Source organism: Erigeron canadensis, chromosome 8, assembly GCF_010389155.1.
Source record: "Erigeron canadensis isolate Cc75 chromosome 8, C_canadensis_v1, whole genome shotgun sequence".
In the NCBI taxonomy this organism is placed as follows: Eukaryota; Viridiplantae; Streptophyta; class Magnoliopsida; order Asterales; family Asteraceae; genus Erigeron; species Erigeron canadensis.
Window position 1 is genome coordinate 41595712 of NC_057768.1, and position 20593 is coordinate 41616304.

The 20593-nt window shown below is 29.0% G+C and overlaps 1 protein-coding gene across 1 annotated transcript; it reads right to left on the minus strand.

Moving 5' to 3' along the window:
• On the minus strand, positions 1–20438 carry LOC122610869 (squalene synthase-like). Its single transcript, XM_043783827.1, has 12 exons — positions 20061–20438; positions 18580–18622; positions 17503–17592; positions 3249–3324; positions 2632–2701; positions 1465–1608; positions 1257–1361; positions 1016–1162; positions 852–927; positions 364–452; positions 196–287; positions 1–70 (listed from the first exon to the last, which is right to left on the minus strand). The coding sequence occupies exons 1-12, from the start codon at positions 20436–20438 to the stop codon at positions 1–3; spliced, it is 1380 nt and encodes a 459-aa protein (XP_043639762.1).
• Positions 20439–20593: the final 155 nt, after the last annotated feature.

Sequence of the window (20593 nt, forward strand, 5' to 3'; positions counted from 1 at the left end):
TTAAAAAAAAGAAGATACTGTTACCAAAGGTCGTTTGTAGTTTGGCTCTTTCTTAACCACATAGGATTTCCTGATAAAAACAGAACAAAAAAAAAAAAGAAAAAGAATTGCATTGTAAGAATGGATTTCATCAAATACTATTTGTATGATGGAAGGATAAATAGTACTCGGTAGCAAAGAGTTTTTCAGGTAAACCATTTAGTAAGGGTTCCCGAGTCCCTGCAAGTTTTTTGAACCGCTTCTATCCTGCTAATTGTTGTTATGGCATTCGGATCATTCATGTCAACCTATAAACATAATGCCAGAAACTCCAGATCATTAGATTTCCTCAACAGTCAAAAACGTGAGCTGGAAAATATATACCTTGGACCTAAGGATGGTAGAAAAATCATAAAAAGCCCCATAAACATCTGCCATTGTTCTGGTTCGATCAAAAATTTGAGCCACAAGACCTAGAAGATAAATATTAGTTAGAAAATAGAAACTAAAACAAACAAATCTCCAAAGTGACATCTGTTTGGTCACTTGAGTGTTCATGAATCATAGCTTTCGATCAATTCCTTGGTCCGATACCTTAATAATTCTATAGGGCCAACACGTTTACTTACCGACTTATCATCAAATTGACTTAGTAACATGTTTGGATTGCTGTAATTATAATTAATGAATTCTTTTGGATGCTGGTTATCTTTTACGAAATCATTTGAACTATATATTTTTTGTGACTGAATATGAAAATACATGCATGGTTACCTCAAAACTATAATTATTGTCACCTTTTTATACAGCCCTGATTCTTAGCACAATCCTATCGAATGTAAATGGGCGAGCATGAATGCCAGAAATCTTACCAGGCCTCAATGTTAGTTCACCTCTAAAAAGTTGGATGTTATTATAGCATAAAGCTAGCTCTCCGATTGCAAAAATCTGATTAAAAGTAACCCCGAATCATGATATAGTGTACAATAAAACAGTGATGAAACCTTTGCATCTAAGTAATGAATGTTGTGTGTACCTGTAGTATCGCAAAGAACCTAAAGATAGTTGGATCACGCATCTGGGACAGATAGTACAAACAATCATTAATATGTACCAAGGCATCCGTCACCATCTCATTTAGGCATTGAATGGCCTTAGTTGAGTTCTCTTCGTATTTCAAGTCCTAATTAAGTGAAACATCAAATCGTAAGTTTTGGAAACCTGCAATATATATGCATTTTACAATCATGCATGAAAATAATAAAAGAGATACATACCTCAAGATTATTAACATATTTTCTCCAGATTTCGCGAGGCCAATGACAAGATGGCTTGGGTATCTCATTTATGTCCTCAAGAAAATCTTTAATGACATCAGATTTCTACACAAATGTATGTATGGATAATACAGAGTAACGGTCTTTCAAATATTGTGCAAATTTGATACTCCATAATTAAGTCTCAGCTTATCAGCTCTACTATTACCTGGACTAATAAGCCAAGCAAAATCAAAACCGAATCAGAAAACAAGAATTTTGGCTCCGAGGCATGGATAACTTTTCCCCACCCCAAAGTAGCTAGCCCACCAACGCAGCTGCAATACTCTTCATAGTCGTCAAGTGTCTTAACCTGTAAACACGAGAGAAAATACCCGCGCGTTGCGGCGGTGAGATAGGGGGTGATAGGTCATAGGAGGTGGTATGTCATAGAGTGTGATAGCCAAATGTCTTAGCCGTACGGGCTCTGCCCTCGGATTTAAAATTTCGTCGAAAGTATAACGAATGACATCTCTAATCAAAGAGCATGAAATTTTAAAAACATCCATATAATTTTTATAATTTATCGATGTACAGTTTTTGAGATAAAATTTTTTGAATGAATTAGAGGAATAAAATGATTTATGGAGGAGAGAGGAAAATGAATGATTGAGATTTGAGGAGAGAGAAAAATAAGTGGTTGGGATTTATATATATGTATTATATATTATGCATTAGTAGGTTTACATTGTTAAAATTTTGAAAAGTTGAAAAAACTTGGATGGAACAAAATCACAAATGCTTTATAATGTAGTAGATATATATATATATATATAGTGAAGGGATCAAGTGAGAACCAACATATATGGTGAGAATCGTGAGAACCATCGAAAAATCATCTCTAAGGGTTTTGCCCTTAGCATTAAGAGCTACGCCCGTACCGTAACAACGTCACCATCTCTTGGATCGCCACCCATCAAATCCATACCATTCTCATATGCGTCCGGTGACAACCCCTTTAGAACGGAGTAGGGCAACGCCCGTACCGTATCCATACGTTTTCTTAACACGTAACAATATGATTTTTTTTTTCTTTTTAAATTTTTTTTTATTTTTAGAATGGGTTTTTGTTAAAAGAAAATAAAAAAATAAAAAAAAGTTTCAAAAAATAAAAGATAAAAAACCATACAAGAAAAGAGAAAAGATGAGGAAAACCAATGGTTCTTGCGGTTCTCACCATATATGTTAGTTCTCACGTTAACCCCACCATATATATATTTAATTGTATTGAATTTGACACATCCCATTCCATTTTCATTACAAAGCTTTAAAATCTAGCCTTAAGGGCTACGATAGCTAGCAATTCATTCCCTAATTGGCCATAGATAAGAAATACCTCTTTGCTATAAAACTTTGCCATCCCCGCCCCCATTCTCATGGTAACATTTTCAATTGCTTCTTGCTGACTGTAAAAAAGTTTGACTATTTTATGCACAACTCAAACACAAAACCATTAGCTCTAGAAGGATTTATACACTAATTAAATTGCATACATGTATCTATGAGTAATAATTAATATTGGATAAGTTCTTACTCATTGTAAATTTTTTTATTGCCAAACACAGTCGAAAAAACCATGTTTAGATAGATTTCATAACCATTTTAATCAATCTTTAAGATTATTAAGTCACTGTGAATAACGAGCATATATATATATATATAGAAAAAGAAATATGATGTCCGAATCCAAACTTAGGTGTGGAACCCCTCGCATACTAATATTTTATTATTTATTATTTAATGAATAAATGTCGGGTCCCATGATTTTTATGGTTTAAAAAATTAATATGTGAGTGTCCGACATCTAAGGTTAGGTATCATTCCCATCCCATATATATATATATATATATATATATATATATTCCTTATACACACATATGGTGACCATACACACATATGGTGTCGGGTATATATATATATATATATGTGTGTGTGCGAGCGCGCAAATGTAACCGTTGTTCAAGTTCGAGAAAGGCTGTAGAAAGATGATGAAAGTTGTCCATGAGTTCTTTCCTTTCGTGGTCCCCGCCTTCAATTAAACAAATAAATGAACAAATTAGTGTTTATACTAGATTTTAGACTCGTGTTCAACACTAGACACGAGACTTACGACATTATTTATATTAGATATTAATACATGTAACTCATAAAAGATTATAAGTTCAAAGTTGAAGATATAAGTAGATGCTAATTTAAATGCCAAGAATACTAAACTAATAGAAAGAAAACTAATGTAATAAAAAACATTGGAAGCATATACCCTTCTTCGTCATTTCAAAGACTTCTTTATAGACAAAATTTGTTGTAGTGTTTTTTGTCTTCTCATCTTTGTCACATATTAACACCTTAAAGTCCCTTATCGACTTAACTAAAGATACTGCAATTTACAATTGTTCGTGTGTGAAAATAGGGCTTTGTAGATAGAAACCAATTTTAATAACATTGTAAAAATAATTATTTTAGTTTTTTTTTTTTTTGTTAATTAAATAAAACTATGTAAAAGACTAAGAAATGACATCAGCGAGAGTCAATTTAATGAAATCGAGTGATAAGATTGGTTAATAAGTTATTAGTGTCACTGTCTTTTAGTGTGTGTATATATATATATAGATTAAAATTAAAATAGTACAATTACTATTAAAATCTTAATATATTTAAATTAAGTTTAATTTATTTTTAATTAATTATATATATATATATGATAAAACATATTATTCAATATATATTAGTTATTATTTTGTTGGATAAATATTAACTATTATTCTATCGGATATATATTAGCTATTATTATTTATTGATTATATTAAATTTTTTGAGTAAAAAGTGTAAATTTGTGATGGAAAATAAAAAAGGGTAAATTAAAGTTAAAATTGAAACAAAAGTCAATATTAAGAAATCGAGAGCTATGATTGATTGAAAAGTTATTGAGCAACTGTGTTTTAGTATAATAGAAGATTATACGGAGTTAATTATCGCAACAAAGCTCTACTTATTGTTACACTTTTTGTCATTGTATATTGTACACTATATACTATGATTTACCATTACATGTGACATATATTTATACTTTGATAGTTGAAGGTTCAAAGAAGTTTTTTATTTTAAATATTCAAAGTATTTATTTTTAAATTTTGACCATTAATATATATATTTTTTGTGTAACTTGATTAAAATTATACTAATAAAAAAATTTATAAATATAATTAATTTATATAACTTTCATCAAGTATTATTTTAAATAAAACATTATTTAAAGTCAAAGTTAGACTTTAAAAAATTCTAAATATGACATTTTTAATGCACTACAAAAACAAGTTTATTTGCTCACACTTGGTTATAAAAAGTGTGAAAAAATTTATGAATTTAATCACATATAAAAATGTGTAAAAAAATATTACATTTAAAAGTGTGATTAAGTTTTAAAATGTATTATTTTTTCACACTTATAAATGTGTTAACAAAATGATAACACTTAAAAGTGTGAATAATTGTCAAGTATTTTCACACTTAAAAGTGTGAAAGTCAATTTGTAACACATGATTTCTTCACACTCTCCATGTGTGAAGAAAATGGGAGTTACAAATTAACTTTTGCACTTTTAAGTGTGAACAATTGATATATTTTTACACACTTGAAAATGTGAACTTTTCTTTTTCACATTTATAAGTGTGTAGATAACTAGATATTGTGATTTTTTAAATTTCTACAAATTTTTTAATGTAAATTATCTCTGCACACTTTCAAATGTGATTAAATTAACAACAATTTTCACAGTTTATAAAAGTATAAAAAAACAAATGTGAGGAAACGACATATTTGTTGTAGTGATGGAACAAAAGGAGCATGAAACTTCTCTATAATAATTTAATTATTAGTGTTAATTAAGATTAAAAATATTGAGAAAATTTCATATATACCATCGTTAAACATCAAAATATCATATATATATATATATATATATATATAATATCCAACTAAATTTATAAATATCAAAAATGCTATTTTAGGGTTTTGTTAGTGACAACCCTTAAGGTTATTAGTAAAAACTAATTGGATGCATTAAAATTTGTATCTTGCTGTTAGAAAAATCAGGAGAGATTTTTAATATATAATGTACAAGTTTTTAAGAATGTAATATATATGTTGTTAGTGACAGCTCAAGGGGTGTTATTATCATTTTCTTTTAAAATTTAAGATATATTAAAAATGGACGAATTATTAAAATCATTAGAATCATTAATAACATTTTCATTTTACAATTTTGCCCATTGTTTAATCCCATATCATTAAACATGGAGATCAAATTCATGTGGCTCACGAATTTCTTCTTTCTTCTTTTTATTCGTTGTCAATATAGGTAATTTGATATCCAAGTAATTTTGTATATATATCAATTTTTCCACCATTTCTTATAGCGAGATTTTATATCATGATTCTATGGGTTTCACATTTTATTGATTTTGTCACGACGCAAGAAATCAAAGAAAAAGATTAATTTGTTTTTTCATGTTGTTTGAAAATGATGAAACTAGATAAAAAAAAATACCTTACAAAATCATCACTATATCATAAATCACCAGAAGGTTGGAGTGATGGACTGTATGAGTAAACCCCAATTTGTATATGTTGTAACTACAGATGAAAGAAAGGGTATAATTGTGAATGTCAAATGTTATTAATGTTTTTAAATGATTTTAATGTGTTAATATGATTAAATTTAATTATTTTGGCATATTTGATATATTCAAACTTAAAAATGGCATTGTTAGGTCCAGTTTTAACTAAACTGGAGCTCTCCAGTGACATCTGGAGAGCATGAGGAATTGTCCGAAATATTAGAAGTCCAGTTGCATTGTACAGGTTTAGCAACTGATGACTTCCTCCAGTTGAGATCAGACGACTAGAATCTGAAGACCTTCCAGTTGAAGTCAAAGACAACAAATGGAAAATAGAGATTGGCAATGGCAGCGAAGCCCAGTTGACAATCTACCAGATCAATCAACTGGAGAATCCTCCAGTGGAAATGCTCTTACAAAGCTTTACACTGATTACGAGGAGGACCTTTTTACTCTACATCCTTTTAACCGGACAATGATATTGTCTTTGGATAAAGATACAAAGATGTAGAGTGGTTGAATAAAGTAACCTTTTGTCTTACTTTATTTAACACACACAAAGGATTATTTAAACAATACTTTTGTGTGCTGTCAACCATATTTGTACATCGAAGTTGAGATCCCCATGCTCAATCTTCGACTATAAATAGAGGTCCTTGCACAAGCTGTTTCAACAACTTTGCAAATACATATATTCTGCAATATTGGTGAACTTGTGCAATATTCTCTCAATCGCAAAAAGAAACATTTCACAACTCTAAGTGTTTCGATTGTTTAGGAGAATTTCCAAGTTTAGATCAATTGTAATTCATGGGTTGTTAGGATATTTACATTCTTGTATTATCTTGGTTCCGCAACAACCTTGTATTTTATTTAAACAAGTAATAAATAAAATACACTTGAAAATTACATATTGTCTCACCAGTTTATATGCTCATCATTTATATTATTGCATGTATTAATATTCTGTCACTTTAATACTTAATTCCAGTTAACCTGGTACACGATCAAACTAAACTGGTCACATCCAGATTAATTGATCGTGTTGCAAAGTTCACTCACCATCGACATAGAGGTGTCTTCAGCACCCATCTAGTGATAGTTGGGACTAATAGGCATATATGATATTTTTAAATTGGGAAAATGTTAGGTAAAACATGTAATACCTATCTTAAGTAAAGCAGGGGGAATTATGTAAAATTCAGGTGGAGGTTATGTAAAATTCAGGGGGCTATGTATGTTTATCAAATTCAAATATTTAATTTATAACTTTTTTTAAAATTGTAGTATCTAAGTTTAGGTAAAGTCTGCAATACATATCATTTTTCCTTTTAAATTTAGTTGGACATATTTGATATTATGGGATTTAACAATGGCATATATGAAATTCTCCTAAAAATATTTGTATTGTTGTACCCATTTTTATTATGGGGAAATCATGGACGGTGTTAACTACAGGGCAAAGATGTTTATTTATTAATTGAAAGTATTAAATTGTAAGTTTTTCAAAAGAGACCTTCTTTGATGGTAACATCTATGGATGCAGTTTGCTGCAAAAATGACTTTCCCTTGAATATATTGGTTCTCAAAAATGTAAAGAGCAAATAAGTTTCAATGCCATCTTCGATATCATCTTCGACTATAAACAATTTTATCTTTACCTAAGATAAAGAGGTTACTTTTCGGTTTTACCAAAAATAGAAAAGAACATTCGGCCTACCGGACATGAGGATACCTCTTTCTCTCTCTCTCTCTATATATATATATGTGTGTGAGGAGGTGAAGGTTGTATTGTTTCAGACCCAAATTAAATGAAAACTCACTTACATGGTAATTTTTCTAAGTATTTTACAAATAAATAAATGATTTTTGACTTTTGTGGTTATTGGATTAAATAGTTACTGTGTGAGTGATTTTTCATCCAACTTAGGTGTAAGACAAGTCAGATAACATCACTTTCACTTTTACCATATATATATATATATATATATATATATCTAGTTTTCAGTCTCGTCTGATGGACGAATGGATTAAAAATATATATCTTGTATATTTCATTTTAATATGTTCTGTGATTTTATGATAAATTATCGAACTTCGGTTAACTAAATAAATGAATAACATATAAGCAATAATATAATAGCTATTACTCATCATTCCATTATCATACTTCTTCTTTTCTTGAATCTTCTTGATTAATTCCGTTCTTCAACTCAAAAATCCATTCCATAAGCAATCAAAGAATTCTCCTAGTGAGTTAATAATAATAATAATAATAATAATAATAATAATAATAATAATAATAATAATAATAATAATAATAATAATAATAATAATAATAATAATAATAATAATAATAATAATAATAATAATAATAGAAATTGAAAAATTGAGGGCTTGTGTGGTGGTAGCTGAAATTTAAAAGGAAGGAAGGGAAGAAGTTGTGATTTGAAAACCCTAATCTTTTATCTCTTATTCTAGAGGTATTGATTTACTTAACCTAATTTTAATCTTTTTCATTGAATTAGGGTTTTTGAGACATCAAATTTGGGGATTTTGCTAGAATTGAGTTATTATATGTCCCCCCCCCCCCCCCCCAAATTATTGTATATTATAGTTTCTTATTGAGTTGCATGATGGATTTAATTAAGATTTTGAATGATTGGCATTGAAACTTTGATTATGAAACAATGGTGATTTTTACTAGTTGAATGAAATGATGATGAACTTGATGAGTTAAATTCATCAAGTGAAATTTTAAAAGAAATGCAACTCAATAGCAAGATAAGATGGTTGGGTTAGGAATGCTAGTGAAATAGAACGACTAAGTTGAGTTAGTCAAGATTGTGAATGTTAGCTTATATGCATATTATGATGTGATGATAGGTTGAAAGCTTGTATTTGTGCATTGCCATTATATAGAGTTGTTGTTCGAGTTGCGAAGGAGGTGAGTATATTTGCATACCTTTATGTATTCGTTGGATCGATTTTCCATATGATGATGAATTTCATGTATGAAAATCGATTTGGCGTTAAAAGCCCATTTGGGGCAATGTGATTTATGGGGCCTAAGAATCCCTTGTGTATGAGGCCTAATAACCTCTTGTTATGTGATTTATGGGGGCCTAAAAATCCCTTACTATACCGATAGTGTAATCTGGGGGGGGGGCATTGATTGTCATTGGTTTGTTTGGATGGTTTAGGAGAGCTTCAGTGGATTGTCTAGTGGAATATTCTTGTCTATGGGAATACGTCAACGGGTCAAGTTATTGAGGATTATCTTAGATTGTCTATACAAAGAAATGAGATAGACATGTTCATCTTTGTAAGAGGGTACCTGCTAGTAGAGTAAAAACGGTTCAAAAAGAATAAAATCATGAAAAATAGAATAAAATAAAATAAAAAGAGAACTTGGGCTACTAGTGGGTATTTTTCATTTTTAAATGACTAGAAGTTTTGTTGTATCATTAATTATGGAAGATTTGGTTGATAATAAGTTGTTTTAAGTTGATACACCAAAATGGTGTCGGGTTTTTGCTTGGTTACTTTGGAGGTGTGTTCGCGAGATCATCTTATGGGATGGTGGTTTGTTGGCAATCAATGGTATGGGTTTAATTAGACTATTTTGTACCTATTTCATATATACCTTATACTTGTGATTATTCCCTTTCATTAACCTAGATCCCCATATTCCATTGTACATATCCATATATACATAGCCTTAGCCTAACTATACAACCGTCCTTTATGCCTATTTTGACGATTTACTTGGTGATTGTGCCGCGTCGGTGAAGCTATGATCCTTGTTCAAGCCTATGGTAAGACATTACACATCACGACCGAGCTATGAGTGATTCTTCCTATATTCGACCCAAAAGTAAGTTTGTTGGAGTAGAATGATATTGATAGGTCATTTGTTTCACTTGTGCTTAGTTGTGTTTTCAAGGCTTGCAGATTGTTCAGGTATTGTCAAACATTTCGGGTTTTTATTTAAGATTAAAACTGCTTCACTCAAATTTCGTCATTGACATGTTTGGTGTTGCTTCTTTTTGATTCTCGTAACTTGTTTTGATAGCTTCATTGTCAAGGGATACTTTTTCATTAATTCTGGATTTGCTTGAGGACAAGCAATGCTCAAGTGTGGGGGGATTTGATGTGACCAATTTATACCTATCGCCCACATTGTTATTGGCCATTTTATTAAGTGTTTTAAGTTGATTTTATGTGCATTTGGCGCGTTTATGGTGTTTGTTAGTGTTTTCCGGCACTAAACAGGTTACGTGATCATTTGGCACATTTTCGGATGATTCCTGAGGCCAAGAAGTTGATTTGTGAGTTCGAGAGTTGTTTAAGGTTGAGAAGATAGAAAGTTGGAGCAAGTTCACAAGTAAAAAGGTTGTTTTTGATCAGCAGGCTAGACTGCGCCGCAGTGGGGGAAGCATGAGCCCACTGCGTCGCAGTCATGTGATGGACAAACAAGACCGTGGATTTGGACTGCGCCGCAGTCACCTAAACGACAAACGAAGCCGTGGATCATCACTGCGCCGAAGTGAGGGAATGCACATCCCACTGCGCCGCAGTGGGTGCACGGGTTCTGAAGCCCTTGGACGATTTTTACATCAGATTTTGAGAAGTATAAATAAGAAACACAACCCTAATTCCCAACTTATCAAAACTCTTTCTAGGAGCTGTTCAATTAAGGGATTTTTCAAGGATCAAGAGATATTCTTCCATCGATTCATTGAAGATTCACGAGCACCCATCTAGATCGTATCTACTTTTATTGTCTAGCAATTTCAATTTCTCAAACGATTGGTACATCATGTTTCTCTTTTATTTTAATTATTATTTTGAATTGATCATGAGTGGCTAAACGTTTAATCATCCACCTTGATGAAACTAGACGAATGATGTGATTGCTATATTTTTAATTCAAAGAGTTGATTTTAATTATCATTGTATCGAGATCTTGATGATTTAATTCCTTTATATATATTATTTTGATATTGGTGACATGTGTGTTCTTCGTTAGTGGTACTAGTTGAATGCATATGTGACTTTCAAATGGTTGTTTGTCTATAATCAATTATCACTAGTTCATAGTATGATAGTGAATATCCTTTTAATGAAAGGAATATGTCTTCAACGTGTTTTATGACGGTTGGTGGTACCACGTTGTCCTCACAAAGATACAATTGTTAATTCGATAATTAAACAAACTAAATGTAGGTAAGGTTGTCCAGGCATTGGTGGTACCGGCTTGGGTAATTTAACTAGCAATTTAGGTGGTCGGGTAATTTGTTCACGGTTGGTGTTACCATGTGAGCACCTTAATCCTTTCACGATTATCTTTTCAACTCAAATGAATTTGTCCTTAATTGAATGCAATCATGATTGAAGTCTAGTAAATTCAAGGTGAATGACCCTTATTATTATTATTGTTTGAAGTTTTTCCTTACTTTTATGCAAATTGTCTTTTAAATTTTTTTTAATTTAATTGTCAAGAGAGAATTGAAGCAACACCCCTTTTTCCAAATCATTGTACTAAACAACTAGACTAAATCAATCACCGAGAACAAACACGGTCTTACCTCTTAACTGTATTGCAAACGATTGAATCCACTGCCCGATAGTATGTAATAGTAAGTTTTTAGGTGATTCTAATGTATAATTTTTAAACTCGATTTAACACATCAATATCCCCAACTAAACTATCTGATAAGGAACCCTGTAATGTCATATGATCTTGACAAAATATAAAAAGAATAAATTTGAGTATTTTTAAGATAATAACTAAATAAAGGGCATTATGACGAAAAAAAATCAACAAAATTAATATACATATAAGTATCAAAGAGGTTTTAAAATTTTTTAATTGAAAACGACAATTTCAATTAAATTTGAATATATAGTTTATAAGATATAATTTGGTATTATTATTTGTATTATTAAATTTTTGGATAATATATATATATATATATATAAAATAAGAATCGTCAAAAAAAAATATGAAAATGCCACATAAGGTAAAATCGAACGTGACAATGTTCAAACATAGTTTTGATTTCCATAACGGCTTTAAAAAGTTCGGTAAATATATATATATATATAAAGAGTATAAATCATAGTCTTTTAAAGTCTTATTTGAATCTAAAGCTATCTTTAAACATTGTCACATAAGATTTATCATACGTGGCATGACCACATATTTTAACAACATATATCCATTAAATATTAAATAAAAAAGACATTACCAAATCCTTTATATTTGAAAAAAAAAAGTCGTATAAGAGAAAAAAATAATTGCATTCATTGTATCTAAATTTATTTGGCAAATACATTTAACAAAAGAAATATAAAGTCATATATTATCAAAATCCTTTCATTATATGAATTTAGATATTTCTAACTAGATAAATGATATTACAATTCGGTTCATTGAAGTTACGGGTTATGGAGGTTCATTTCATTCACGGGTAGTAATTGTTTTAATAAATACATGGGTTTTGATTACAGTTATTCCTAATCGAATACGATGTTTAGAGCAAATATGCAACCAAAAGATACTGCCAACCTCGCTTAAACTAATTTTCACTTTCCAGTTAGAAAAGCAATAACATTAGGTTTTTAAATATGTTCAATTTAATTTATAATTTTTTGGTATTTAAATGTTGATTATTATATAATTTATTGATTATCAATGTCAATATTAAAAGTTTTGAAAAGTCGATTTGATATCCGTACATCGTACAGGTAAAAACCCTAGTGTGTGTATATATATCAAAACAGTAGTTTACTGAATAATTTTAAAAGCCTCTTCAAAACCAAAGATATACTTAAACATTGACACGTAGAATTTTATCTTATGCGGCATTCATATAATTTTTTCACATTATTTTATCTCATATATTTTATAAATTTAATTATTAAATGAAATAAAAATGTAACTAAAAATAAATAGAAAAGGAAAAAATGGTGAACAAAATCCTCTAACTTTTTTAGGAACTATATTTACTCTGGGATTAAGTGTGCATCTTTTTAACACCATATTATCTTATTTTTAATTTAATATTCAGAGTAATTTATAATCAAAATAAAATTTATATAACATTATTTTCAATTATATGTATTTAAATTTTATCAACATCGAAACAATACTATCTGATATATTTGGTATCACCCAACACATTATTTACATTTTTATAATAGGCATTATTTATCTTCACTTTTATTGATAACAATTAGTAGACAATTACCACTTTCAATGAATTTCACACTATTTAATGATAAATTTTTCATTCATTATTCTTTTCCAACAAAATACAAAGAAATACATCAACTTTAAAACTACCGCACATCATGCGGGTAAAAAACCTAGTATTATATATATATATATATGTCTCCCATCCAATAAAAACACTTAAAAAATGAGAACAGATCTGGGCCTTCTATTATATAATCGAACGGTTAAGAAATTTAATGGATTTTTTAATTTAAATATTTAGTCAAAAGGACATAACTGGAAATAAAAGTTACGGTTTCTATACAATCAGTTTAACCAATCAAAATCAGTTTTTTTATATTTAATTCTTCATGAGAGACAAACATGAAACATTACTAACTATACATTTGTTTAATAATTTTTTGACTGAAGTATGACTAGTAGACTTTCATAAAATTGGATGCATTTCTTTTTTTTTTTCCATCCATATCTCAAATTTGTTAACTGAAATCAAATATCTAACTTAATTCTATTTGCATATCTTGGGATTTACAAAGCATCTGTTTGCTTTTATTCACTTGATTTCTTTTTTATTTTTTATTTTTAATATCACATTACGTATTTTATTTTTTATGCATCCTCGCGTTAATATTGCATCCTGGAGTTGTGTTAATTATGCATCCTATTTTTGTTAATTTGTGCATCCTAAAATCATATTTTGTGCATCCTGAATCTTTAAAATCAAATTATTTCATCCACATGCTCATATTGTATCTCCAAATTTTTTTTCCATCCATTTTTCATTAATTATGCATCCACTAACTTAATTGTTGTTTGTGCATCCACTCATGTTATAAATGAATTGTAATTTTTTACAAATTAAATCCATCATTAAAGAGGATGAAACAACTAATAATATAAATATTGTTATTTAGAAAATTGATGTGTTTAATTTAATTGCAATCTAATATAATTGAGATGGAAGTTTTTTTGCTACTTACGAGCACTAACTTTAAGAGGTAGTTACAATTTCAAATTAATAGAAAATAAAGTTTAAAAAAATTCCATCCCATATTAAAATTTCTCTTTTATCTCTTGTTCTTACTGTTCTTATTCTAAATATGTTCTTACCGAAAAGTTACTCATATATCTTTATATATAATAAAGAAGAATTGTATTCTAAAACTATTTTTAGAAAAAGTATTATGTGTCAAGTCTATATTTTTCTTTAAAAAGGTTTTATTTTATTTATGATGTCATATGTCATATTTAATATTGTAATATATCTATACTCCCTATATAAACAAACTACCCCATCCCAAATTAAACATTTTACCTTTAAAATCCCTATTTTACCCTTTTAATTTACACTACCACCAAACCCTTTATTCCTAAATCTAAATCTATACTATATTAATAAACAAACTAACCTTAATTTTTAACACATTCCAAACTCACACACTAAATCTATCCAATATATTCTTAAAATATTTTACACCCATATTTTTCCAAACTATCTATCTCATTTATTAATTAATTTAAATATTTCCACCTAATATCTCTATTATATTTTTAATAAAGTTATTTACAAAATAGACATCTCTTAACCATAAAATAACTACATTACCATTTACATCTATTGCTTTAAGATTAATAATCACATCGTTAACACCATCGCCACTAGCACCGCCCGTTGCCGCCACCGCCGCATTGCGTGGGTACCCATCTCGTTTAAAGATAAATAGCTAGCTTATTAAATATTTGTTTTAAATTTTTACGTTTTGATTGTGAATTTCTTTTTTATGTTTTGTTAATGCAATAAATACTCATACATATATATTATCTTAGCCAACTTAATATCTCCAAACCAAGTTATGATATATCAATTACAAAAACTACATATATTTTTTTAACTTTTTTTATTTTAAAATTTTAGTTAGTGCCCGGGTTAAACCCCGGGATTATTAGTTAGTATATATATATATATATATATATATATATATATATATATATATATATATAAAGAGTAGATATCGAATCTCTCTAAAGTCCTCCAAAGCCTACTCTTAAACCTCTCCAGATCTTTATCCTCTTTTAAACCAACCTCATTAATTAAGTTAAATTAAAATGCATAAAATTATATATACACAATATTGTAAAAACAAATCTCCATCATATGAAAAATCCTCAGGATAAATTTGTTCCAATTCTATTGAATAGTAATTTAATATGTGGTTCAATAGTTTACCAATTATTATTTTTTTTTAGAACGACATTAAATAGTACCCAATTATTGTTTCTAAAAATCTCAACAATATCATTTTCAGATGTACGTAGATTACTAAATCTCAATTAGTTTATAAACAATTTGCTTTTATAGTTAGCAACATCTCTCTGTATCTATAATTTGTAATCATATGCGCACATTAAAAAATTTAAAAGAAATAACCCTATTAAACTTTATACTATTCCAGGTTCATTACCTTTATTTTTGTTTTTCATATATTCTTTATTAAACTGATGTCCTTTTTTGTTTTACAGTATTTATGGGAAAAACTATTAATACAAATTTTAATTTTATAAATTTTTAGATTTAATTTTCTTGTATTTTCGTTATGTAGATTTAATAGAAAATATTTCTTTTTTTTGTCAACCGTTGATAATTTTTATATATAATAAAAAATAATTGTCTTCTAAAACTATTTTTAGAAAAAATATTATGTGGCATATCTATAGTTTTTTCCAAAAGGGTTTTAATTTATCTATGATGTCATATTTATTATTAAATATTTTTAAGGATAAATAGTCCATTAAATACTTAATTTAAAATTTTATTTTAAATTGAAAATGTCTTCTTATGTTTTATAAATGCAATATGTACTTATATATATATATAAATTATTTAAACTCCCTTATAAAGCAAATTAACTTTAAGTCATTAAGAACCTGATAAGTCTAAAATGCTCCTTACCTTAATACATCTTTTTATACTCACCTCTACAGTTGGACTAAACTACCCCCGAATCTATCTCATTCTTAAAACAAAATTTCGCCGCAATGCGTGGGTATTATGCTCGTATATATATATATATATATATATTTATATATGTTAGTTAATTTAGTATCTTCAAACCAAATTATAATATATCAAATAACAAAAATTATATATATTTATATTTATATTTTATTTATTTCATTTAAAAATTTTAATTAAAATATCCGTGTTAAAACCGGGTTTATTAGCTAGTTATATAAACTTGAGAATTGTAAGGATTTAGATGACTCATTTGTATTCGAATTTTTAAGGAGGTTTCTTTAAATATGATTTTAATAGCTGGACATGTATATTGTTACTTCTCTTGAGCCAAACGTTAAAACACATCGTATATACTGAATGGGTTTCTTATATGGGTGTTCATCAAATCGTCAAATTATCAAAACCGGACCAAACCGACATATTTGGATTGGGTTGGTTTGGTCGGATTGAGTTGCTAAATTTTGGCTCGGCGGTTTAAGTTTTGAAAAACCGGGATCCTTGGTCCGGTTACAGTTTGAGAAAAAAGCAAACCGTCAAAACCAGACCGGACCAAAAAGTATATATATATATAATATAAGATTTCACATATATATGAAAGTCAACGGAGAAATTTTATTTAACATTTACATATTTTAATAACATGTGTTATTGATTATGAGATATTTTTGTTCACATATTTTGTAAATAATCTACCAGATATTAAGGTAAACAAGATATATTAATAAGCATTTATTTATATAATATAAACTAATTTTTACTTTCATCCTTATCTATTTTTACTATATCGTTTTATTTTTTCATCTTCATTGCTCCATAATTTTTCCATTAAAAGATGCAAAATGATTTTGTAAGTATAAAACATACTCTGTTTGCAACTTTTTCAATGGTTTTATTAGTATTAAGATTATGGTGTTTCTGACATCTATATATGTGATAAAAGAAAAAAGTTATATGGAATAAAAAGGAAGAAAAAAAACTCGAAACCGTAGAACCGACCAAACCGGACCGGCTTACATGGTTTGGTTTGGTCCGGTTACAAAACATACTTGGTCTAATTTGGTTTGCTATATGTTGAAACCAAATATGTCGATTTGGTTTGAAATTTAGTAAAAATCGGACCATAAACAGTGAACACTAGTTTCTTATGACCACTTTCTAGGATTTAGATGACTCATTTGGCAACTTTAAGAGGTGACTATCAACATGGACACATGGTCATTTAGCTTAAAACTTTTTCGTATTATACAGTAAAAAGACATAGTATGTATATATATATATAATAATAATAATTTATTTTAATATATGTTGCGCAAATGAAGAGTCCATGCTCACATGAAAAGTGCCAGTTTGGATCATATATATAGCGATGGAAGTTCTTCAGAATCGGTATCTTAATATCAGTAGGTATACTCATATCATCCTCTGTCCAAAAACAAAAATAAGTTGAGATTATGGATTCGAACATATAGTGTTGAAGATAACAAGCAAATTAATATATAATTAAAAAAAAAAGACATATTGTATATTTGTATGTTTCATACATTCGTAAAAATCAATAAATTAAACCTGTTATGCTACTATTGTAGCATGATTCAAAATCGGGAGTCCATAGAGTATCTCAAATGGAAGGAGATATTTTTACCATCATCTTTAATAAATGTAATATATTCATGTATTCCGTATTACTGTTTACAGTTAATTGTAAACATTATGCATTGTGTATTATGGGGCGGGGAGGGGCGCCCGACCCCCCGAATTTTTTTTTGCGATGTAGGGCTATATTGTTTTCGTATAGAAAAATTTCGATATACTCGGTTTCGACCCCCAATTTACCCGAAAATTAGCGTTAGGGAAAAAAATTTAAATCCCGACCCTCCACTAAAAATAGCATAGCTTCGCCACTGACTAATGGTACCATAGCACCTCTCATCTCAAATACTAGATGCATCTTTATGCGATGCATCGAGTCACGTTATGTGTTACATTATATCCTTTTAAATTTCTAAATCCTTTAATTTAACCCATCCGATAATTGCATAAAATGGAAACCAACTTTGCTTGAATTCATGTAATTAACAATGTCGTAAAGGGAGAGAATTTTTAAAAACCACTTTTAATTTATTCATGTAATTAGTTTTCTATATTTATTCACATAAATAATAACATGTGAACGGTCATATGATACTATCATATGTTACTATTTATATGGATAAAAATAAAATATGGTTTCTAAAGAGTAAAATGTTTATTAAACCTTGTAAATTACGCAAGTAAATAGAAGATGTACCTAAGGATCATTAACAACACTCTAATTATAAATATTAATATTTTAAGGCTTCAAGCTATTGGTCCGAAACAAACAATTATACACTCGTACAAAGTAAAGTTAGGATAGATGATAAAACATACCAACGGTGTCAAGGGCTCGAAGAATCAAATAACATAGGCATGTCTGCATTTGCAAGAGAAAAATTAAAATTAATATTGTAACTATATTTTAACAAAATATACTTATCACATCTGTCTATATAGATTTCAAGTAAAACAAAACTAATATTAAAGTCAAACAATAGTTTTTTTTAATTTGAAAATACCGTGTATCATGAAAATCATCGTGCATCAATATATATATATATATACTTGTACTTCATAAATTTTCATGCATCAATTTTATCATGATCTAAAGATAAAAGATTTTTCTTATTTGTTTTATTTTAATACTTGTTTATAATAAACTACCACTCTGGGGACCTTTAAACCCTTTAGTTTACAAGAACGATAAAAACTCTTTAATTATGTAGTGGTTCACAAGTTTTTAAAACTCATCCACCATATAAAACGTTATAAGAATAAGAATGTAAGTTCATCCACCATCTAATCTAAAGTTATGAAGATAAAAAAAAAAACTATTTGCAAGTTTTACAATTTTAAACCACAGTTCGTAATATTAATTATAGATAAAAAATGAAATAATAAGTAATATTTGTTTATAAGTTAAAAATATAAGATATATTGACGATTACTTGAAGGTAGGACAATGCCTCTTTACGCCAAAAATATGTGTGTTATGCTTTTCGGCCGATTAAGATCATGCCTATGAGGGAGAAATCCTTCTCTTTTGATAGAAGAAGGTTTCTTGGAGGAGAATGTTAGGGTTTTTCTCTTCCTTCTTCGATATACACTTATCATGTATATCTTGATTTAGTTGTTATCTATCCTTCAATAAATGGGATATGATTCACTATTATTTAGGAAAAGATTTATATTAATCTCTAACCTGTTAATTAACTTAAACACCTCCGGGCTTGAGCCCTTTGTGAGAATGTTTCGTGCTATGTAAGCTTTGTATAATGAATCAGAAGGGTACACCATCAATATGGATATGTATAATTACCTACTTTTATTTCTTAAGAAGAAAAAACTGAATAAATTTACTTAATTTGGAATAATAAAAGATCACGCGACATGCCATGTTGAACTGAAAATATATCTATATCTATACATCTTTATAAAAATTATAAATTGGTTTTGAAAGTTTATAACTTTTGAACATGGAAAATTATCAATTTACCTTTCTTCTTAAAACAAAACACAATATCCTCATTCTCTCTTTCTCCGTGCCAAAACAACACACACAAAATATTCTCTTTTATATACCAAAACAACACACACCCCTTTATTTCCGTCAATAACCACTGTCGTCGTCCATCATCACCAACACCCCGCCACTGCCGTCCATGATAATATGATATCCGGCGTAACGCGTGGGTATAGTACCATGCTCGTATATATATATATATATATATACACGGAGTATATTACAATGTATATATAGATATAGATAGATATATAAGGATGACAGCTGAAAAGTTAAAAAAAAAATGAATTACCGCACGACGAGACTCGATGTTGTCCAGCTGCTGAATCATGAGCACGCTCATACTAGACAGCCTATGAAGCATGAAGTAACAAAATTCCCAGTGTGGCTCAGCAAACATTGGAAGCTCCGCCTTCTTCATGGCTATGAACAGCTTCAGTAACGGGTACAACTCATTTGGATGTTCTATCAATACTGCCTTCAAACTCTCCTTATGAGGCTTGGAGTAACGGGATCCCCTATCTGCAGCTGGTTTCACCGATATCTCCTTTTTTGCCCCCATCAAAATCTCTTTTCGTGCCATCTTGGTGATCTTCGGCTTCATCAACATCGGGCCGTAGAAGATATTATTATTTCGATAGTTAACTAGCATAGCTTGCAAACTTGCCATTAATTTTGAAGAGTAGCTACTTCAGTCAACTGCAAAAATGTACTATTATGTAATATTGAGATTCAATGTTTTCATAACCTACTTACGTTATTTATATTAATTTCCTCTTTTGATGTGATATGTAAAATCTAGTCATAAAATTTATAAACACGAAT